At 44.2% G+C, this 25,069-nt stretch overlaps 1 protein-coding gene across 3 annotated transcripts in view; it reads right to left on the bottom strand.

The window, feature by feature from the left end:
* LOC126235938 (nuclear distribution protein nudE-like 1-A) overlaps positions 1 to 24,353 on the bottom strand; it is a 159,578-nt gene extending 135,225 nt beyond the window's left edge. For 2 of the 3 annotated variants that reach the window (XR_007544845.1, XM_049944906.1), the window contains exons 1-2: positions 23,911 to 23,994; positions 23,710 to 23,804 (exon numbers count right to left, since the gene is read on the bottom strand). Coding sequence is in view for 2 of the 3 variants with exons in the window: in XM_049944906.1 (XP_049800863.1) it covers positions 23,710 to 23,804; positions 23,911 to 23,979 (164 nt within the window). In the remaining variant the exon portion in view is untranslated. Of the gene's footprint in view, positions 1 to 23,709; positions 23,805 to 23,910; positions 23,995 to 24,282 lie in introns of those variants that run through there. The other variant, XM_049944907.1, reaches the window with a different exon arrangement.
* Positions 24,354 to 25,069: the final 716 nt, after the last annotated feature.

Below are 25,069 nucleotides of genomic sequence, written 5' to 3'. Positions count from 1 at the left end.
AACAAAACTCTGATGGAGGAGGACCATTTAATAAAGCAGAGGGCCTGACAGATGGACATCTGTTCCACAGCACACATCCCATACATGGCAGGCGAAAGGTGGTTCCGTGCCAACACAAGATGTGATGGCATATTCTGCATGATCAGCAGATTTAGAGCCACCAGTGTAGAAAACAATGGCATTCTGAAATTCCTGCAAGAGCATTTGGAACAGACAATTGAACATCAGACTGCAGAAGACATCCATTTGAATTTGGGGCTGAAGAACTAACCAAAGAAGAGGGGGGATGCAGGAGAGAATATGAGGAAGAGGACAAGGAGGGAAGATGGAGATCACAGCAGAGATACATGGGGCAGAGCTCAACTGGTAAGCTGATCCAAGGGCAGGCAATGACCTGAAGCTGCAAAAAGAATAGGAGGGGTGTTCAGGGGAAGAGAGGATAGTGACGGCATGGGAAAACCAGGAGCTGGGACCACCGAATCGAAACGGGAGGGATCCTAGCCTCAACCAGAAGACCACCAACAGGACTAGTGCAAAAGGCACTGGTGACTGAACAGATACCACGATGGTGAACCGGGTTCAAGAGGGGCAGCTGATCCAAAAACTTCACAGCCTCAGTCCAGAGAAGAAAGAACTAATGCTCAGTACAGGCAAAGAAGAGTCACACTACCTGTGCCCCAAGAGGTGTGTGCATGGAAGCAAAGGAATCTGAGCTTACCAAAACAGCCAACCTTCAGATGATGGTAATGGGGCAACCAAGTAAGCTTATTGTCAAAAAGAAGACCCGGGAAACAGAACTGAGGAACCACAATCGGGTGTTGCGCATAGAGGTAGAGTTCTGGAGCAAGATGTACCACAGTACAGCGACAGAAATGCACCACCCTCGACTTAAGGGGAGAATTTAAAACTGTGCAAGACTGTCCACGTCGATGCATGCTGGATGGCACCCTGGAGCTATCGTTCCGCAGAGGCTACCGAGTGGGAGCTAGCCCAAATACAGAAATCATCCACATACAGAGCAGGGGTGACCAATCGTCTGGCAGAGGCCCCAAGTCCATTAATAGCAATGAGAAAAAGATTGGCGCTTAATATGGAGCTCTGTGGAATGCCACTCTCCTGAGTCCATGGAGAGCTGAGAACGGTGTCAGCCCAAACTCTGAATCTGAACCTACATCAACATGATTACTCTGCTATTCACAATAAATTGCCTGGCAGAAAGTTCAATGAACCACCTTCAAGCTGTCTCTGTACTGTTCCACTCTCAAACAGCACGCGGGAAAAACGAGCACTTAAATTTTTCTGTGCGTGCCCTGATTTCTCTTATTTTATCATGATGATCATTTCTCCCTATGTAGGTGGGTGCCAACAGAATGTTTTCGCAATCAGAGGAGAAAACTGGCGATTGAAATTTCATGAGAAGATCACGCCGCAAAGAAAAACGCCTTGTTTTAATGACTGCCACTCCAATTCACGTATCATGTCTGTGACACTATCTCCCCTACTTCGCTATTATACAAAACGAGCAGCCCTTCTTTGTACTTTTTCAATGTCATTCGTCAGTCCCACCTGATGCGGATCTCACACCGCACAGCAATACTCCAGAACAAGGCGGACAAGCGTGGTGTAAGCAGTCTCTTTAGTAGACCTGTTGCACCTTCTAAGTGTTCTGCCAATCAATCGCAGACTTTGGTTTGCTCTACCCACAATATTACCTATGTGATCGTTCCAATTTAAGTTATTTGTAATTGTAATCCCTAAGTATTTAGTTGAATTTACAGCCTTCAATTTGCGTGACTTACAGTGTAATCGAAATTTAGCTGATTTCTTTTAGCACTCATGTGAATAACTTCACAATTTTCTTTATTCAAGGTCTATTGTCACTTTTCGAACCATATAGATATGTTATCTAAATCATTTTGCAAGTAGTTTTGATCATCTGATGACTTTACAAGACGTAAATGACAGCATCATCAGCAAACAATCTAAGACGGCTACTCAGATTGTCTCGTATGTTGTTAATATAGATCAGGAACAACAGAGGGCCTATAACACTTCCTTGGGGAACGCCGGATATTATGACTTTCCGTCTATTACTACGAACTGTGACCTTTCTGACAGGAAATCACGAATTCAGTCGCACAACTGAGGCGATACTCTGTAGGCACGCAGTTTGGTAAGGAGACACTTAAACAGTGTCGAAAGCCTTCTGGAAATCTAAAAATATGGAATCAATTTGACGTCCCCTGTCGATATCACTTATTACTTCATAAGTAGCTACCTGTGATTCACAAGAACGATATTTTCTGAAACCATGCTACTATGTGTCAATAAATCGTTTTCTTCGATGTACTTCATAATGTTCGAATGCAGTATATGTTCCAAAACCCTACTGGAAATCGACGTTAGTGATATAGGCCGGTAATTCAGCAGATTACTCCTACTTCCCTTTTTGGGTATTGGTGTGACTTGAGCAATTTTCTAGTCTTTACGTACGGATCTTTCTGTGAGTGAGTGGTTGTATATAATTGCTAAATATGGAGCTATTTTATCAGCATACTCTGAGAGGAACCTGACTGGTATACAATCTGGACCAGAGGCCTTGCCTTTATTAAGTGATTTCCGCTGCTTCGTTACTCCGAGGATATCTACTTCTATGTTTCTCATCTTGGCGGTTGTTCTTGACTGGAATTTAGGAATATTTACTTTGTCTTCTTTGGTGAAGGGGGTTTCGGAAAACTGTGTTTAATAACTCTGCTTTAGTGGCACTGTCATCACAGGGTGTATACATGGACAACGAAAAAAAAAAAAATTCCCAGATTTTTCCCGGTTGAAAATACACTTTTACAGTGCCAAGCAAAACCATACTGTCACTTAACATGGAAAAACTTATCAATTCTTTGAATGTTTATGGTTTTATACGCCAATGTACAATTTACCGGCACTTTAGAAAATGAAACGAAGGGGGGAAAAAACATGTTTTGGAAAGATCTTGATGTGCAGCAACATGCACGCTGCATATTTTCATGGTACGGAGGTATAAATTCAAATTCGACCAAACACCGCATGTTACTATCCAAAGCACAGAAATCGAGATTGTGACACAGTTTTGTAAGCCAGTCAAATAATGATCTTTTTTGCGTGTTTTACACTTTAAGATACATCAAACAAATGTGCCAGTAAAATTTTTAATAACGACGTAAATGTCAGATCTTCTGGGGTCAAAATTCTCCTAGAAGGTCGTCCTCAAAGAGTTGATTTTTAAATGAGAGTCAAACACTCTGTGATTTAAGAAATTCATTGTACATTCTTGCACATAGTTCATCTTGTGTAAAAGGAAATTTACTTTGAAAGTAATGCTTTTCAAACCACCATTTGCAATATTTTCATGTGACCTGTTAGAAATTGGTTCACTTCAGCAGTTGCCAGAGAGCGCCCGATAACAGGCGTCACTGCACTTGCGCAGCTGCGATGAGGCAGGAAGCCCGCATGTTCGTACGTGTAAAACATTAAAAGACCTTGCATTATGTCCTAAAAGAAACAAGGCATCAGAGAATACTTCAAGAGCATCGGAATTTCGTGAACTATACTAAAATGCATAATTCGGCTTAAAGTGCACATTCTTATGTCGATTTGTATGTAATTTTTCTTGGACTACCAGTACTGTATTATCTCATGTTCGGTTGTTTATTATGGCATAATGCCATACGAGCTAGAAGATGGAAAACGTGCACTTATTGCATCTTGCCACTGGTGTGACCTTTATGTATGACCAGAATCTCTTTGGGTTTCCTGTCAGGTTTCAAGACAGAATTTCTGTTGTAGAAATGATTAAAAGGGCCATATTTCGAACTTCTGTAAAACTTTGTCAATCTTGGGGATTTTGCATTCTTTTAAAACATTCCACAACTTTTCTACACTTACATGATCAGATCAGAAGGAGTCAAGACTGTCTCTTAAATAGGGGTTAAGAGCATTATATCAGCTTTTTTAAATAGATATACTTTGCGTTTCTTTTTGATGGTTGTAGATGTTACGGTATTCAGCCTAGCAGCAACTGCCTTGTGGTCACTAATCCCTGTATTCGTCACAATACTCACTATCTGTCCAGGATTATTTGTTGCTAAAAGGCCAAGTATGCTTTCACAACCATTTACACTTCAAGTGGGCTCATGAACTAATTGTTCAAAATAATTTTCTGAGAAAGCATTCAGTACAATTTCGGATGACATTTTATGCCTGCCGCTGGCTTTAAACGTATAATTTTTCCAGCATATCGAGGGTAGATTAAAGTCACCACCGACTATAATTGTATGAGCGGGCTACTTATTTGAAATGAGATTCATGTTTTCTTTGAACTGTTCAGCAACTATATCTTCTGAGTCAGGGGTCGGTAAAATGATCCAATTAATAGTTTAGTCCGACTGTCAGGTATAACCTCTACCCATACTATTTCACACGAACTATCTACTTCAATTTCTCTACGAGGCAAACTATCTCTGACAGCAATAAATACTCTACCACCAACTGTATTTATTCTATGCTTTCTGAACACTGTTAGATCGTTTGAAAAATTTTCAGCTTAACTTATTTCCGGCTTCAGCCAGCTCTCTGCATCTACAACTATTTGAGCTTCAGTGCTTTCTATTAGGGCTTAGAGCTCTGGTTCTTTCCCAACACAGCTACGACAATTTACAACTACATTACCAATCGTTTCTACAACTACCTTACTTTGTTTTACCTGTCCACTTTTAGACTGATGTCCCTTCTGTGGTTCCCCGAGACCCTCTAACCTAAAAAACTGCCCAGTCCCTTCCACACAGCCCCATGCTACCCGTGTAGCCGCCTCCTGTGTGTAGTGGACTCCTGACTTATTAAGCGGAATCCGGAAACCCACCACCCAATGGCACAAGTCAATGAATCTGCAGCCTACACGGTCACAGAACTGCCTGAGCCTCTGATTCAGACCCTCCACTCGGCTCTGCACCAAAGGACCACAGTCAGTTCTATCGATGATGCTGCAGGTGGTGAGCTCCGCCTTATCTCGGAAGCAAGACTGGCAGTCTTTACCATTTCCACTAGCAGCCTGAAAACAGACAGAATCTGCTCCGATCCATAGCGACACATGTCATTGGTATCTGACATGAGCCACCACCTGCAGTTGGCTGCACCCTGTACTCTTCATGGCATCCGGAAGCACCCTTTCCACATCCAGAAAGACTCCCCCGGGAATGCACACGGAGTGCCCACTGGCTTCCTTCCCCTCCTTGCCAGCCATGTTCCTAAGGGGCCCCATTACACACCTAACACTGGAGCTCCCAACTACCAGCAAACCCACCTTCTGTGAATGCCCAGACCTTGCGGGCCAAGAAGCTTCCTCTGGAACAGGGTGGACGACTGCATCTGGCTCAGAGACATCGTCAGCCACAGATAATGCCCGAAACCTATTTGTCAAATGAACCGGGGAGGCCCTACGATCGGCCCCTCGGAAAGTTTTTCGCTGCCTGCCAGACTTTGGAATGATCTCCCACTTGACCACGGGTGATGGGTCAACCTCAGTGCAGGCAGTACCCGGGGAGGCTACAGCAGTGGACCAATCAGAGGACACATCCCCGCATTCGATCCCCCACAGTGACGGCCCTTGGCAGCAGCCTCAAGCTGTGTGACAGAAGCCAAAGCAGCCTGGGGCTGTGAGCGAAGGGTCGCCAACTCAGCTCGCATCTGTACACAACAATCACAGTTCTTACCCATTACTGCAGTCGCTCCTGTCTGAAGCTCGTAAAAATATGTAACAAGCGAATGGTGTACTCACCTTATTAGTAGCAGGAACTAGCGGTGCTGCTCTCGCTGATGGTCTAATGGAAACTGAGATACGAGGGCAGTTCAATAAGTAATGCAACACATTTTTTTTCTGAAACAGGGGTTGTTTTATTCAGCATTGAAATACACCAGGTTATTCCCCAATCTTTTAGCTACACAACACTATTTTTCAACATAATCTCCATTCAATGCTACGGCCTTACGCCACCTTGAAATGAGGGCCTGTATGCCTGCACGGTACCATTCCACTGGTCGATGTCGGAGCCAACGTCGTACTGCATCAATAACTTCTTCATCATCCGCGTAGTGCCTCCCACGGATTGCGTCCTTCATTGGGCCAAACATATGGAAATCCGACGGTGCGAGATCGGGACTGTAGGGTGCATGAGGAAGAACAGTCCACTGAAGTTTTGTGAGCTCCTCTCGGGTGCGAAGACTTGTGTGAGGTCTTGCGTTGTCATGAAGAAGGAGAAGTTCGTTCAGATTTTTGTGCCTATGAACACGCTGAAGTTGTTTCTTCAATTTCTGAAGAGTAGCACAATACACTTCAGAGTTGATCGTTTGACCATGGGGAAGGACATCGAACAGAATAACCCCTTCAGCGTCCCAGAAGACTGTAACCATGACTTTACCGGCTGAGGGTATGGCTTTAAACTTTTTCTTAGTAGGGGAGTGGGTGTGGCGCCACTCCATTGATTGCCGTTTTGTTTCAGGTTCGAAGTGATGAACCCATGTTTCATCGCCTGTAACAATCTTTGACAAGAAATTGTCACCCTCAGCCACATGACGAGCAAGCAATTCCGCACAGATGGTTCTCCTTTGCTCTTTATGGTGTTCGGTTAGACAACGAGGGACCCAGTGGGAACAAACCTTTGAATATCCCAACTGGTGAACAATTGTGACAGCACTACCAACAGAGATGTCAAGTTGAGCACTGAGTTGTTTGATGGTGATCCGTCAATCATCTCGAACGAGTGTGTTCGCACGCTCCGCCATTGCAGGAGTCACAGCTGTGCACGGCCGGCCCGCACGCGGGAGATCAGACAGTCTTGCTTGACCTTGCGGCGATGATGACACACGCTTTGCCCAACGACTCACCGTGCTTTTGTCCACTGCCAGATCACCGTAGACATTCTGCAAGCGCCTATGAATATCTGAGATGCCCTGGTTTTCCGCCAAAAGAAACTCGATCACTGCCCGTTGTTTGCAACGCACATCTGTTACAGACGTCATTTTAACAGGTCCGTACAGCGCTGCCACCTGTCGGAAGTCAATGAAACTATACGAGACGAAGCGGGAATGTTTGAAAATATTCCACAAGAAATTTCCGGTTTTTTCAACCAAAATTGGCCAAGAAAAAAAATGTGTTGCATTACTTATTGAACTGCCCTCGTATAATGACCAGCAGCACAGGAACTGGTGAATAAAAATTGGGAGGGGGCCCAAAGAACCAAGTCATGGGGTGTTACGAAGATCAAAGAAAACTGCAACAAGATGGCAGCACTGAGAAAAGGCGTGCCAAAATACAGTTTTCAATTGAAGCAGATGACTGATCGGAGACCGTCCCTCCCGGAAGCCGCACTTGTAAGGAGATAGGGGGTCCCAAGATTCAAGGACACAACTGAGCCGACAAGCCACCAACTGTTCTAGTAACTTGCTGGAGACATTGGTCAGGCTGACTGGCTGATAACTATCAAGGAACAATGCACCCTTGCCAGGCTTAATGACAGGCACCACAATACTGTTTCTCCATTGAGAGGGGAAAATGCCGTGGAGCCAAAGAGATATTATCATTGTGGAGGACTGAGGTATTGCAGAAGTTGGTGATGGACAGAACCAGGGCCAGCAGCTGAATCGTGGGAAGAAGAGAGGGCCAGAAGCAGCTCCCATTCATTAAAAGGTTAAATCTAGGATTCTGCCTGACAAGGGGTAAAACATAAGCAGGAAGCTTCAGCCCACTGTTTCTGGAGTAGGAAGGCGGCTGGATAGGAGGCTGACGCAGAAGCCATTGCAAAATGGGATGCGAAGTGCTCCACAAAAACTGATAGATCCATACAAAGGCCATTTGGAAGGACAAGGTCCAGAATGGAAGACTGCCACTGACAACCTTTAACCTTTGAGGGGGCGGAGTGAAGCCCACACCCATAACAAACAAATAGAAGAACCTAGATAGGAGACAAAAGCATTCCCAGTGAACCCACTTGCTCTGTTTGATTAAGTAATGGGCTTTGGCACAAAGACATTTAAAGGTCTGGGAGGACAGGCGCCGCTTAAGATGCTGCAAGGTGCGATGATGATCACGGATGGCAGTGGCAATGTCTGTGCTCCACCATGGCTGACAGCCAATGGCGAACAGCAATGCCAGCAGCACAGATTATCTTATCAAAGAGATAACATACGATTTCATCAACCTGACAAATAATATGTAAAAACAACCTGGCAGGTGTATAGAGACCAATTAGCATGATGTAAAGCCCAGTGGGGTAAATTGGTCATCAGGAGGTGGGAAGGGAACGAGAGAAACAATGGGAAGTGGTCACTACCAAAGAGATCATAGTGTGATGACCAATGTAAGGAAGTAGGGGAGGGGAAGTTGGTTGGCTGGTTGGTTTGTGTAATTGAAGGGACCAGACTACTAGAGCCATTGGTCCCTTTTTCCATGAACATGAAACACCCACAACGAATAAAAACAAACAATGGAGATGACAAGAGATGACACAGGACAAGAAAGACACACAGAGACCAGACAAAAGGAATTATAATCACACCGAGTGTGACAGTGGTTGGCCGATCATAGAAACAAAAAAGGAAAAGCCAACCGTCAAGAAAAACACTAAAAACTCCAGTCTAAAATCGTAGGCCAAAGGCCAGACTCACCACAAAAAAAAGGACAAACACTTAGATCAAGCGATGAAAACCCCCTGCACGAATAAAACTCAAAGCTAAATCTGCCATCGCAACGTCATCTGATAAAAGTGCAGGAAGCGTATCAGGCAGTGCAAATGTCTACCTGAGCGCAGTTAAAAGCGGGCAGTCCAACAAGATGTGGACCACAGTCAAAGCTGACCCGCAGTGACATAAAAGTGGGTCCTCGCGGCGCAATAAATAGCTGTGCGTCATCAAGGTGTGGCCAATGCACAGCCGGCAGAGGACAACAGAGTCCCTGTGAGGGACCCGCAAGGAGGAGCGCCACTCATCAGTAGCCTCCTTGATGGCCCGAAGTTTAGTTTGTTGGGTGAAGGAAAGGTGCACCATTCTTCACCCCAGGTGCGAAGTACCTTCTGCCGTAAAACAGACCTGAGGTCACTCTCAGGTGCATCGACAGCCTGTTTGGCCAGCGTGTCAACACATTCATTTCCCGGGATGCCTACATGACCTGGGGCCCACACAATGACCACAGAGCGGCCACAACAGGCAAGAGTATCGAGGGACTCCTGGATAGCCATCACCAGCCAAGAGCGAGGGAAATACTGGTCAATAGCTCATAAACCGCTCAGGGAGTCACTACAGATAACGAAGGACTCACCTGAGCAGGAGCAGATATACTCTAGGTCGCGAGAGATGGCGACCAATTCGGCAGTGAAAACACTGCAGCCAGCCAGTAATGAGTGTTGTTCATAATGATCCCCTAGAGTAAGAGCATAACTGACACGACTAGCAACCATCGAACTGTCAGTATAGACAACGTCAGAGCCTTGAAACGCGGCAAGGATTGAAAGTAAGCGGCAGCGGAGGGCCTCAGGAGGGACTGAGTCCTTCGGGCCCAGTGCCAAATGGAGCAAAAGGCATGGGCGGGGCACATACCACGGGTGTATACGCAGAGGGGCCCGGAAAATAGGTAGAAGACGGAAAACCTCAAGCCCAGAGAGAAGAGCTCTGATGCGAACCGCGATCTTACACTCCGACCGGGGCTGCCATTCTGGAAGATGGACGACCAACTGAGGGAACAGGAGACGATAATTGGGATGCCCGGGCAAGCTACAAAAATGTGTAGCACAAGCAGCCAGTAATCATTGGCACCAGAACTGCAATGGAGGAACACCTGCCTCCACAAGTATGCTGTTGACAGGGTTCGTCCGGAAAGCTCCAGTGGCGAGTCGAATCCCACTGTGAAGGATGGAGTCCAGCAACCACAATGCAGAAGGGGATGCCGAACCGTAAGCCAGGCTCCAGTGATCTAGACGGGACTGAATTAATGCCTGGTACAGCCGTAGAAGGGTAGACCGATCGGCATCCCAGCTGGTGTGACCCATGCAACGAAGAGCGTTAAGATGCCGCCAGCACGTTTGTTTAAGCTGCAGAATAGACGGGACTGAATTAATGCCTGGTACAGCCGTAGAAGGGTAGACCGATCGGCATCCCAGCTGGTGTGACCCATGCAACGAAGAGCGTTAAGATGCCGCCAGCACGTTTGTTTAAGCTGCAGAATATGAGGCAGCCAAGTCAACTGGGTATCGAAAACCAATCCCAAAAACTGATGCATCTCCACCATAGCAAGAGGTTTGCTGTCAAGATAAAGCCGTGGCTCAGGGTGCACAGTGCGTCGCCGGCAGAAATGCATAACGCAGGTCTTCGCATCCGAAAACTGGAAGCCATGCCCTACAGTCCAAGACTGCGCCTTTTGGATAGCACCCAGCAGCTGCTGGTTAGCAACTGCAATGCCAGTGGAGCTATAGTATAGGCAGAAGTCGTCAGCATACAAGGAAGCTGAGACAGACATTCCCACCGCCGCAGCGAGCCCATTAATTGCAATCAAAAAGAGGCAGACACTGAAGACAGATCCTTGCGATACCCCACTCTCCTGAACTCGGGAGGAACTATGGGAGGCTGCAACTTGCACACGGAAGGAACAGAAAATTTTGTATGAAAATTGGGAGCAGACCCCAACCATGAAGCATAGAGAGGATGTGATGTCGCCATGTTGTATTGTATGCCTTCAGCATGTCAAAAAAGACGGCGACCAGATGCTGACAGCGGGCAAATGCCGTACGGATGGCAGACTCCAGGCAAACCAGATTATAGGCGGCAGAGCGGCCCTTACGGAACCCACCCTGAGATGGAGCCAGAAGGCCCCAAGACTCAAGTAGCCAACTCAACCTCCGGCTCATTGTGCATTTGAGCAACTTGCAAAGAACATTGGTGAGGCTAATGCGGTAGCTGTCCACCTCCAGTGGGTTCTTGCCAGGTTTCAACACGGGGATTAAGACGCTTTCCTGCCATTGTGACGGGAACTCACCCTCAACCCAGATACGGTTGAAAAGGTCTAGGAGGTGTAGCTGGCAGTCCACTGAGAGGTGTTTAAGCATCTGACAGTGGATGCAATCTGGTCCGGGAGCCGTATCAGGGCAAACGGCTGGGGCACTTTGGAATTCCCACTCACTGAACAGAGCATTGTACGATTCAGGGTGGTGCGTGTAAAACGAAAGGCTCCGACGTTCCAGCTGCTCTTTCAGGGAGCCGAAGGCCAATGGGTAATTCGCAGAAGCAGAACTCTGAGCAAAATGTTCCGCTAAACGTTTTGCTATTGTGTCAGGAGCCAGTACAGACTTCTCCATTCAATGAAAGCGCAGGTACGCTGACGGGGGTCTGATAGCCATAGAGTCGCCTAATCTTGGCCCAAACCTGTGACGGAGAGGTATGGAGGCCAATGGTGGAGACATACCTTTCCCAGCACTCCTGCTTGCATTGGCGAATGAGGCGTCAGGCTCGCGCACGGGGCCATTTAAAAAAAGCGATGAGGTGTTCCAATGAGGGATGCCGCTTGTGGCGCTAGAGTGCCCGCCTGCGATCTTTAATTGCCTCAGCGATCTCGGGCGACCACCAAGACACAGTCCTCCGCCGGGGGGACCCTGAAGAACAGGGAATGGCAGATTCTGCGGCAGTAACGATGCCGGTGGTGACCGAGTGAACCACTGCATCAATGGCGTCATTGGAAAGAGGCTCAACAGTGGCAATGGAGGTGAACAAGTCCCAGTCAGCCTTATTCATAGCCCATCTGCAGGGGCGCCTAGAAGAGTGACGCTGTGGCAGTGACAAGCAGTTGTGCACAGTCCATTGGACAGATGGTAATAGGCTAGGGCTGCAGATCGAAAGGTCGATAGCCGAGTATGTGCCAAGCGCCACACTGAAATGTGTGAAGGCACCATTATTTAAAAGAGTTAGGTCGAGCTGTGCCAACACTTGATCAACGATGCTGCCTCAGCCTGTTGCCACTGATCCATTCCACAGAGGGTTATGGATGTTGAAGTTGCCCAGTAACGGAAAAGATGGCGGCAATTGGCTATCAGTGCAACCAGGACATGCTGCGGGACATCACCTCCAGTAGAAGATAGAGACTACAGACAGTAACAGCCTGAGGCATCCACACCCAAACAGAGACAGCCACTAAAGGTGTTTGTAGAGGGACAGACTCACTGTAAAGGGAGTGAAGGACGTAGGTGCAGACACCACCAGATACCCCCTCATAAGCTGCCTGGTTCTCAGAGTAACCCCAATAGCCATGGAGGGCGGGGGTTTGCATCACCAGAAACCAAGTTTCCTGAAGAGCAATGCAGAGGAAAGGGTGAAGGCTGAGAAGTTGTCGGAGTTCAGCAAGATGGTGGAAAAAACCGCTGCAGTTCCACTGGAGGATGACATTGTCCATAGCTGAGAAAGGCGTGAAGGGACTGAGGAGGCAGATTACGCCGCTGGGTCACCTGCTGCCACCGATTGAGTACCTGTGCGAGTGACATCCATTGTGTCTGAGAGTCTGGTAGATCTAGGTTCTCAGCGGACGTCAGAACCTCTACCTCACCCTCAGACGCAGAGCTTGTAGGTTGTGGTGAGGTGGGTGCCACTGCAAGTTCATCTGTCTTAGAGGTGTTCTTCTTGGACTTTTCTCGCTGCTCCTTGGGTTTCACTGGCTGGGAGGGCTTCACTGATTCAGTCTCCGGGAAAAAGGAGGATCGCAAAGCCCTACGACCTGCTGCTTGTGGGGACTTATGCCACTGCCGGGCATCATCCTCCCCACTTGTGGAAACCTGGGAAGGGAGGGACCCAAGGGACCCCTTGCAAGCGAGAGGAGCTGAAGAAGTTGGACACTTCTCTGGTTTCGAAGCAGGGACGGACGTCCCTGATATGTGTGTGTGTGTGGGGGGGGGGGGGGGGTTTGCTCCCAAGGAAGGTGGCGCAGGAGCAACAGGGTGGGTAGTGGCTCCCCATGTGCAACGGGGCATGTGGAGTTGTAAGGCTCGGTGAGCTGACTGGAATTCGCTGAAGTAATGGGGCTATCACGGTTGTTATAGCGGCGGCATATGAGGAACTCATTCGCACAGGATGGAGTCGTTCATATTTCCTCTTAGCATCAGTATAGGTCAGTCGATCCAGGGTCTTATATTCCATGATTTTCTGCTCTTTCTGTAAGATCCTGCAGTTTGGTGAGCAAGGTGAATGATGCTCTCCGCAGTTGACACAGACAGGAGGTGTGGCACATAGATTATTGGGATGTGATGGGCATCCGCAATCTCAACATGTGAGGCTGGAAGTACAGTAGGAAGACATATAGCCTAACTTCCAGCACTTAAAGCACTGCACCAGGGGAGGCAGCTTGACACAGCGGCAGACCATCACCTTCACCTTCTCTGGTAATGTATCACACTCTAAGGCCAAGATGAAGGCACCGGTTGCAATCTGATTATCCTTCGGACCCCAATGAACGCGCCAGACGAAATGAACACCTCAACGCTCTAAATTGACGCACATCTCATCATCAGACGCAAAAGAAGGTCCCTATGGAAAATAATACCCTGGACCATATTTAAACTCTTATGGGGTGTGATGGTAATTGAAACATCCCCCAACTTGTCACAAGCAAGTAACCTTCGTGACTGGGCAGAGGATGCCGTTTTTATCAATACTGATCCAGAGCACATTTTGGACAAGCCCTCCACTTCCCCAAACTTGTCCTCTAAATTCTCTATGAAGAACTGAGGCTTCGTTGACATGAAAGACTCCCCATCAGCTCTCGTACAAACTAGGAACCGGGGTGAATAAGTGTCACTGCCATCCTGAGCCTTGCGTTCCTCCCACGGTGTGGCCAGGGAGAGGAACGATTCGGGATCATATTTCTGAGCATCGAATTGAGCCCGAGAACACTTAGAGCCTGCTGGCGGCTGGCCACCAGCAAGAGATGATGTACCATGCTTCATTGCGGGTCATCCGCCCTGATGCCACCCACTCCAACCAAGGACCCTCCCCATGGGCACCACCCAGTCTCAGCAAGGGCCACGTGGCAGGATGGCCATTGCCGGGAGTCCCGAAGCCCCAGGGAGATAGGCATCTACTCCTTGGCATACATGGGGAGTTAACGGTGCAGGCATCAAGCAGAGCGATCCCTGTGTTGTCAGGCGGCTACAACCAACAGGGTACATGGCAGCCCCACCACAACGGACTGGCTACCGTGCTGGATATTAGGTGCACGGAAGTCCATGGCCGACGTCTCTGCAAAAAGCAACACTGCAAAGTGCATGGTGGAAATCGCACCCAGGAATGTATCCTCGCCCAAGAGATGGAGAACGAACAGGACGGCAATGTGGCAACGAGAAAGCTGGCTAAAGGTCTCAATGCATGAAGGACACAATGCACCATGTAAGGCGCCCTTCCCCAATTGGCTTGCTCTTCAGAATAATTTGGGTATATGGAGGTCAAACCCGAGAGAGGACCATAATATATAGGCCAAAACGTTTGAGACTCCTTTTAGTCGCCTCTTAAGACAGGCAGGAATACAACAGGCCTCCTCTAACCCCCGAACCTGCAGGGGGGAGGGGGGAATGGGGGGAGGGGAGGGAGGAGTGAGCAAAAGATCATTAAGAAGGCACAGGGCGTGGTCTGCAAGAAATTGATCAATGAGGAGTCTCTGACTAGATGAAAAAGTACTGCCCCACAAAGGGGCCCGAGGAGGAGGAGGAAGGGAGGGAGGGGGAGTTGCTGGAGGAGGGCAGTTAGGGCAGCACGTGTAGGAGGCCTGTCAGGAGGGAGATAGAGATTGCGAACTGTGACCGTGGGGTCAATGTGGACCTGGACAGCAACTGCTTCCAATGCAGTACAAAGGGGGATCCATGCACTAACAACGTCCGTACAGACAAATGTGCAAATGCCACCGGTAGCCCTCAAGGAGCCAACCCGGTTCCGACAAAGCACGCAACCTATGAATGATCAGTGAGTGAGCATCTGTAAAATGAGATTCCTGGAGAACAACACAAGCTACTGAGTAAAAGGGAATAAAGGGTTACAACTTGGGGAGTTGACAGTAGCATCCATTACAGTTCCACTGAATAAGCATGGAGCGGGTATCCAAAAGGGAGGAGAACGGCTGGAGCCAATCTCTCTGCCATGTCATCATCTGTCAAAAAACTAAGATAGGGTGAAACCCATAAATAAGAGGTCAGAGTCCAGTTGCGAACAGAGCGAAGGCATCCCTGGGGGCACCGGGGAGGGGGGGGGGGGAGGAGGGGCTGTGTTCTTCCTCCTCCATAAGTCGAGGAGGGCAGGGGTGTAGAGAGAGCAGGCTTCCACAAGATCCACAACTGAATGAGAGCAAGTGACCTTGGTGCACAGAGACTGTGTCTCCTATAGATGAGTTGTGGTAGCTGGCTTCTGGCCTGAGAGATGCTGGAGGTAGGGGTCCTGGGAGGTACCCCATCATTGGTGGGTGCCAAATAAGATGGACACTTCTCCAGATGGGGAGGGGGAGTGGCACCCAGAGGGGAGGGGAGTACGTCTGAAGTGCAGGTGAGGGTGAGAGGAGCGGGGGTGGGGGGTGGGACTGGGGTAAGGAAGAAGGATGAGGGGGAAAGGACATAACAGAGGCATAGTTAGAAGTCACTGACACTAGTGAAGTCAGTCATATTTCTGACAACAAGAGACTTAAACTCCCGTGTCGTCTTTTCCTTCCTATAACCCAGGCAATTTAGTCAGTGTGGAGAGTGACGGCCGTGACAATTAACATATACGGGCAGCAGAACACAGTGTCCCCTCTTGGAGCGGGTGTCCATATTCACTGCGTAGTAGGTCCACCGTGCAGCAGGAAGTTGTGCCTAAAATGCAAGCACCAAAAGCACCTCATGTGTGGCATGGGATGTACAGCTTTATGTTAGACTGGTAATAGATAACCTTGACCTTCTCTGGTAATCTCCCTCAAACGCCTGAATAAAGGCACTGGTGTCGGTGTGATTGTCTTTATGATCTTTCTAACCACTTCGAACAATATGAATGCCCAGTCATTGCAAAACAAGTTTGAAGGATGAGATCCCTATGAAAAATGACTCCCTGAACCATATTCAAAGATTGATGTGGAGTAATCAACAACTGGACGTCACCAAGATGATACAAGTATGGAGGGTTGCAATTAGGCGGCAGAACAAGTTTTGATCAACAATGAAACCTACCGCATCTTAGTGAGACACTCAACTTCACCAAACTTGTCTCAATATTTTCCACAAAAAATAATGGCTTTGTAGCAGTGAATGTGTCCCTGTCCGTCCTAGTACAGACCATGTAGTGCGGAAAGTGTATCACCTACTGTGTGTTCAAGGAAGGCAAGGCTGCCAGGTCATAAGAAGCAGCATTAAATGATCCATTACCAACTAAAGAGGCACCTGCAGAAGAATAGCCAGTTTTCTGGAGCTTTAAATGTTTCAGACGCAAACCATACGCCCTGATATCACCCACCCCGATCAGTGCCTCTCCCCATGGGCACCACCCACCCACAGCTATGGCTGTTTGGCACGGTGGCTGTTGCTGGAAGTTACGATGCTTTAGAATGACAAGCAACCACTCCTAGGCATACATGGACAGGCAACAGCTCAGATGTCTGATCCCTATGTTGTCAGGGAGCTCAGCCAGATGGTTACCTAACAGCCCCACCACATGGACTAGGCAGTGACCTAGCAGGTTGGAGGTGCACTATAGGCAAGGGGGGGGGGGGGGTCCAAGTTGTAGATGTTAGGGAGGGAGTTCTTCACCAACGGCTCACATTATAGAGAAAAAAATTTAGAAGTGGAGCTCAGACACCAAAGGGGAATCAAAAACATCAAAAAGGAATGACCAAAAAGAAAAGGCAAGGGGAACAAAATCTTAAGGCATACAGGGAACTTGTTGGACAGCCAGACCCACATAAGAAAGGATACCAAGAGAGGGGAAGGAGGGGGCACATGGAAAGCTCAGAGCCCCACGTGCGCCATGCACGAACTCACGAAAGACCAGCGAGTTCCCTGGTAGGTCTGACAATGAAGACTCATACTGCCACATGTTTTCATATTTCTTCATTGTCTCACTACTCTTCATTAATCAGAGTGATCTCGCACAGATCTTTCTCATTGCAAATCAGTATGACATAACATCTAAGATCTCTGATCTGAATTTGTCGTCTTCACCAATTTACGGACTAATGTCACCACAACCTACAAATAATGAACATCGAAACACACTGTTAATGTTTTGTTCCATTTCTGTTAACTCACGTAAGACATCACATGCTACATAATCATTATGTTGTGGGACGAAGCAGACATACAGTTTTGGCAGGTTCAGTTGATTCAAATTTTCACACATAATGATATATAAAGTAACAAATATAATATTCTATCAGAGTTAGTATTTAGAACATTCTCCTCAAAAGAAGTGGGGGTAGAATAAAGGTTAAGTTAATGACAGCATAAAATATAGCAAACAGAAAAAAGATTAGGACATAACATCTCACCAAAGATGGGGTCATTACACATTGAGCATAAGCTCATATATGGTGGTGGTGGTGTTTTCAAAGAAACACTTCTGGAATTTGTTATAAGTGATTAAGAAAACTCACAAAACAATTTTAATCTGCATGGCCAGATGAGGATTCAAACCACTGCACTCCTGAATTCAAATTGAGCATCTTACCACGGTGTCATCTTTCTGGATTATACAAGTTTAAATTAATGTCACTGCAGAAAGGAACTGAGTTTGTTGGTAGGTTAAGGGTAACTATATCAAACCTTAAGCAGAGAATATTTATTCGAATAGGTACTGACATTTAATCTAGACCTAATGAATTCCATGCAATACAAAGCTGGCCTGAGTACAACTTCAACAAATAACTCTACAACACGGAGGAGTGTCAATTAGGAGAACAAAATTTTCAAAATGTTAAGGATTTCACATCAAGATGAAGTACAGAAGGGGCACGAAAATGTCAGTCCACAAATGTCCTGTGCAGATCACAAATAACTGCAGCAAGGATGAGGCAGATGCTTGATAATCCCCTATTGTTCATTTATGTCATACATGGAAGTAAAAGTGCAGTTATAAACTGCCTTTCTGCTTTTTCACATGAACAACATGTTGTGACAACCAGCAACATTCTAAAGATAAATTCAAATCATCCTCATCTGACAATTACTATCGATCACAGAACACTTTCAACTGAATTAGTGATGTCATCAGTCTGCTTTGACCCATGATGTAGTAGTTTTGTGTTGTGTGATGTCACTGCGGCGGAATGTATTACAAATAGACCGTGTTTGGGCATGTCTGAGTATATGATGGCACTCTTTAGTATTTAATTTTTAAGTTCCTAAATTATTTTGAGTCCTGTTAGTGAGTCATTCTTGAATGCAGTTTTTGAGAACAATAAAGGACTTTCGCAGTTTGTTAGTGAATTATTTTGATATTGGCAGTTATGGGCAATAGAATAGTTTTTGGGTTTGGAATTATTAGTGTGGCAAGCTGTTCATGGTTAGAAATTTAATTTTATGTTTCATTTTTGTTACCTATGGATACAACAACAAAGTTAATGAGTAGATCCCTGGAAGTCACAATGGTGAACAACAAGTTTACCATTATTAAATTCCTACAGTTATTCAGTTCAACTGCAGTGTATGTGAAGTGTTACATTTGTAGGGAATGTACGAGATTGAGCAAAGTTAGTGGATCTCGACTACAGACCAGTACACGGGGTATTGTCGGCGGAACAGTTTATGACCTTCTACCTGGAGTGATTCCTGGTTTGGGAAGTCTACACTGGCAATCCAAAAGATTGTGTTGATACATTATTTTTTTCTTTTGCTAGATTCCTAGATTTGTGTGTCAGCTGACTTTGGTTCATGAGTATGTTTTTATTTTGTTGTTGTTGTATGTACGTTATGTATATCTATGAGCACAGTTGTTTGGTTCTTGTCTATTGAAATTTCTGTTAATGTAATTTTTTATGAATTTTTGGATTGTATTGCTTGATGTTGGTAATTATGTTGGCCTGTAATTGCTAGGTATCATGAAATGATTTGCCTAGATTTTCAATGTAAGTCATATGGGCAAGTTTCATTTTTGTGGTACTGCAGACTTGTTGGACAACAGACTTGTCAAATTTTGTGGACTCTGTCTGAACTACATAGGTCAAGTGAAATTTTCTACACAGCACTGGGTTTTATAAGTACGTGTGTGTTCGTGGTAGCATTAATTTTGTTTCAGCTATACATGTCAAGTGAAATTCCCAATCTAATGTTTTCTCAGGCATTTTTATTGTTGTTTTGTTGATTGATGAGCATTTCATTTGCTCAATTTTTGCTTTAGTATTTGTTCTGGTATGTTATTATAATTAGAATTGCCATGTATTTAGTTTTCCTCTGACCAAACATCCAAATTCCTGTGATTGTCCCATCAGTTTCATGTTATTTCTGAAATCAAATTTTTCTTATCTTATTTGTGCCTGTCCGTGTGTGTAACGTTTGACATCATTGTCCCCAAATTGCATAAGACTGAAATAGGAGTGTGTGCCATCATCTTGACATCACAGGTCAAAGCTGACACGAGGTACTGCAACCTTTGATTGTACCCAATTAGATAACTATGGAGCAGTAAAGACAGTGAAAGAAATAAGATCTCCTACAATGATCGGTCTCAGACATGTAATATCCACAATGGTTGAGGTAATAATTATTCTGTCCCAGAGTAGGCCTATATACCTAATAGGTTAATGTGCGACAGTGACTGTATTGACAAGCTGACCTGTAGAAATAGCCTGGGATCTAGGTTTGATGGGAAGTAGAAAATTTGGTAGTGAATTGCGGAAGCCCATGAATGTGAATACAAAATAAAGGTGGTGGTGGCAGATTAAGCTGTTGCAGAGCCCAAGGTCTACCATAAATTCACTCTATAATTAACACAATTTTCACTAAAACTAACTAAAACCACAAGCCTAAATTTGAGTGAAGCTCTATTACACAGACAACTCTCTCATGAGTAATTTGTTGTATTTTATGTGCCTAGAGGCCCACATCGCACATCAACTGAGAAAAATGAAAGTGAAGGCTACTGCAAAGAGTTCTGTTTTCAACAGTCTGTTATATCATAGTGGATAAACTTACAGTAGCACAAATGTTCCGACGAGATTCTCTAAAAGTATGCAAAACACAACCTTAAGAACTCTTATGTATTAAATCTGTGTGCTTGTGTGTACAAATATGTGTACTTTCTGGTATAAGTGCCGGAACTCGAAAGCTAGTGATAACTGTTTATTGCAATGTGTGTGTATGGGCCGCGCAACAGTCTGCTATTGGGAAGTGGTTGCCTTTCCCTTATTTTACAGATAAATAATTGAAATACCTAATTAAATGAAGAAATTCAGAAACATTTTTCTTATACTGCCTGATCTACAGTATAAAATTAAAAATTATATTGGGGGGTGAGGGGGGGGGGACACATTGGGAACATTTAAACAGATTTTATATTCTTAACTTTTTCCTATGAGACTTTTTTGCAGGGAGCACTATTAGCTACTATAATACGTTGGGCAACTTTTAAATTTTTTTCCACAGTTCATAGTAATGAACAGAAAGTCAAATATTACATCTCAGTTGAAGCACACTTTAGCTGAAATGTACGACTGCAATGAGGTGCTTTATAACAGTGGACAAGGTATCTTCCAACACCTAAATGAAAGACCATTTTTAAAACCAACTAAACATTTGGGCCTCTCCTATCGATGCAATGTGCTTATAATAAATTTAAGTTTATATGCAGCAAAATTAATGATAAAAAAATCGAGAAAATAGAACTGCCCATTTAATTTTATTTTTTCATTTCTGTCTAGTTTTTAATTTCTGTCTTCTGTATTTAATCGCCATGTTGAAAATCCCAATTTCAAACGCATCCAACTTGGCCACCAAAACATCAAGACTATATCCAATTAAATTAGTGAAAGAACTGCAGGAAATGGGGTTTTGGGAATTAAAAAAAAAAAAAAAAAAAAAAAAAACACCACCATTCAAGAGACAACAGACTGGGAAAAAACACCACTCAATTATTTAAAAAAAAAAATCCTACAGCATCCACCATAAGATCACAATATCTCAAACTTGAGGTAACCTACATAGCTCAACACCATACCAGGGCAGCGACCAACACACACACACACACACACACACACACACAAAGAGCCAGTATACCAATCTACACTTAACCAATATAGATCAACCCTCGGCAGGATACCAGTAAATCCTTAAGTAACTCAACCCTAGACTAAGACACCAATATCCCCCCCCCAACCCCAAATTTACAAAAGACAGTTTCCAAATCTCTGGTTTACCTATACATCAACACTAGACCAGGATACCAATAGCATAAACCACTAGAGCACACCACCTCTTTTTATACTGTGCCCTGTACAACAACATTTCATTTCCACCTGAAAACAAACACACCACGGCTCAATGACAGCACGCAACACACCGCACCGCATTGCAACTATGTCACAGATCAAAGCAGACGGGTGGTATCATACAACCAAGTATGCCCGTCGAAACCATTTATTGACTGTCCTTACATAATCATCACTTTAAATCTATATTTTCAAAAGCAGAAGGTTCATCAAATGTAACTTTTCTTGCAGCACTGCATTCATTTTTTTTTTTCAAAATTCATTTTCTTTAAACCTGGCATTAAGTTTTTTCCAGCCTTTTAAAGGTATACAGTTCAATTCGGCTTTTGTCTGTAAGTTAACATTGACGATTTCAATCTCTTTCATTTATCAGCTTCTTACTTTTTGCTGCTGCTTTTGAAAATGGCCAGACATCCTCATCTCCAAGTGTCTCACACTTAAAATTGCTTAAAATTAATTAATTTTTTCCCAGTTGTAACAATATGATTACAGTTCTAAAAATCTGTATTTTCTTTGTTTGTAATACATTTTGCACATCTATATAGGTCATTTGTTTATAATACTATTATTTGCAATTCTGTCAACACTACAGTGAGAAAAATCCTTTACTTTCTGTGACTAGTTCCCGACATAACGTCCATTATCAACCTGTCACTTTCATCATAATTATTGAGACACACACACACACACACACACACACACAATTTGCAAATAACCACAATTGACAATCATGAGTGACATGTACAAACTCTACAGTGTATTATCAGTACTTCTTGCCAACCAACACCAGAACAGTTGTCCTGGTGATGTTTGGCCAGAAGCACTGATAATACACTGTAGATGGATAAGGATTTATCTCACCACAACTTTGACAGGACTACAAATAATAGTTTTAATAAAGGTAAGTTGCTGACCCATTTTTCCTGTGTCCTGTTGGAGGTTTATAAACTTGTTTATGAGTCAGGTCATTGCTCATCTTCTTAACTTTTACTAATGTTAAGATGAAGCTGCCCATTGCAGACCACTGTTTATTGATCTAAAAATATTAACTGTAATTAAATTTTACACTTACATTGTTCTCTGTATAGAAAGAATAACATGTCAGAATAATCAACTTTAACAGGATTCGCATTTCATGGCATTAGAAATAACAGGCATATTGATGTACCATACTGTAGACTGTCTGAATCAATAAACGGCTACAATGTGGTGGGTATGAAAACGTTCACCAAACTGCCTCTAGAATGGATAGGACCTCCATTCACCTTATCTAAGCACAGACTATACAGTTGATTAGTCCATAATCCCGTTTACTTAGTTAATGAATTTTATGAATGTGAAAAGGTGACAGCATAGTGCAAATTCTGTGGAGAGAGTACCACAACTTTTTTAAACGTTGTTAATGCAAGACACTTTGTTCAAATTGTAATTATTGGACATTATTGGAAACATATTCTAGTTTTAACGTTTACGAACTAATTTCATTGTGTGTGCATGTATTTATATACATTTGTAACTTTACTTGTCTACTGCCATAACAGTTTAAAGATAATAAAATTTTGTTTATGTATTACTTATATTCTTCATCTACAGTAAAAGTTAGGCGACTTTTATACATCATTGATAACATGTTGGCAGTGTTAATGTCTGATTACTATTACTCTATTTAACACCCACATAGAAATAAAACAGAACTATACACCCTGTACACATTTTCAGCTGCAGAAATAAATTATTTAGATGCGCTGGAGGTACACTGCAACAGTGATGAAATCCACCCCCAATGGTTTATTCAAAATTTGCCTTATTTACAGCCATTACACTTACAGTTCTGTTAATTCTTCAGACACGTTGTGCAAGTGGTTTATAACATATCTGAAAGGATTCTTACTCAATTGAGCCAATCAATCCAATTTAACTTAATACTATGTGCCAAGAAAGGCATTAGCCCCTAATAAAAACGGAACTTGGCACTCCATGAAACTGTATTTAGCTCTACTTGCTAACTGTCCTCTTCTGGATATTAATGGAGAGAAACCCACTGTCAGGTATTGTGGTACTGTGAGATTTTATATAATCAATTACAGTGAAGTTCCAATGTGGAGAAATTCAAACTGTTGAGAGGTGCCCTCCTCATCCACCCTCCCATCCTAAGGAAGTTCAACATGTCATAAAAGTTCAAATGGCATAATATTAGAAATTTCCATTCATAAAATACTTACTCTTGTCTCAACTGGTGTATAACATTTTTAAGAAAATCGATGTCTTCACTATTTTCTATGGCGTCTCGCTGTTCCATCGCGTCGCACATTGCATCCTAGAAAAGAAAAAATGTGCTAGCCTAACTCAATCTAACTGGAGAACTAACGTTGAGGATTTTAATCTTCTTTTGGCATCTTTAACTTTACGGAGGTGTTACAGACATGCGAAACAAGACACTGTAGGTACAAAATCACAACCCCAACAACAAATTCGTAAGGGTGTCGCCTCATAGCCCCGATGCGTCAGCCAGCACGAAGTGGTGACATGAAGATCTCACGACAGATGACAACGCACTTACGTCCTAGTACAAACTGCCTAAAATCAAATGCTGTATCTGCTCTAATGTCCTACGGAAGAAACTATTAAATTGCTAAAAATCAAAACAAATAGATCAACACATACGTCACTTCTAATACCTACGAACACACCAGTTCTTTACCATTCACACGTAAATCAATATAAAGGATGACGTAGGCTGCGAAATTATCCTAAATATACACTTCGAAATCAAAACAAATTTAAAATACACTAACCATATTCCCAACATATATTCACACAAAACCGTTAACAGCACATAATTATATCGATTGTTTCTGTTATCGTTCTATGTTGTACGACCATCATCTCTCGAGTCTCGAAGCAGGCTACAAATCGAAGAAAATATATATTCAGTCTTGTTGAAATCTGTAGTTGTTATAAATTAAGGATTGTGGAGGGAGATCACAATCAGCCACAAATACTCATTTGAATGTATAAACAGTTTTAAATCCCTGTTTAGGCAATGTCAGGGTTACTTTATCCTTGCTGGATTTTATGAATTCCACGGCTGCTATTCTGTTAAGGGTTGTAGAGGAGAACGCAATTAGCTAGAAACAGTAATACTACTTGTTGCTGGTTGCGCTGCCCTTGAAAATGCTTAAATGTATATTTAGTCATGATATAAATTGGTGTAGTAGGCCCCTTTAGTGTGGGACAGGTTTTACAAGAAAACCCAAAGTAAGAATTTTCACATTATTAATTGATCTATGTTGTCTTCTGCAGATTCAGGTCTTGAATAAATCATAAGATGTTTATTACATCACAGATAACAATGCTGAGGCCTGTAAGTGGCTTAAAAATACAATAGCGTGTGTTGTCTCGTAAGGATGTCGTTGCTGAGGACATCTATCTTCATACACTGCAAACCGCTGTCAAATGCATGTCAGATCGTACTTCCCATTATGAGAGCATCTTCCCGTTGTATTCATGTATGGAACGCTAGAAGATCACTTAAACGCCTCTGTATGAGCTATAAGTAGTCTAATCTAGTCCACGCGGTTC

The sequence above is a fragment of the Schistocerca nitens genome, chromosome 2, assembly GCF_023898315.1.
Source record: "Schistocerca nitens isolate TAMUIC-IGC-003100 chromosome 2, iqSchNite1.1, whole genome shotgun sequence".
Lineage (NCBI taxonomy): Eukaryota > Metazoa > Arthropoda > Insecta > Orthoptera > Acrididae > Schistocerca > Schistocerca nitens.
Note: the sequence above shows the minus strand (reverse complement) of the source record. Positions and strands in the feature narration are given on the sequence as shown.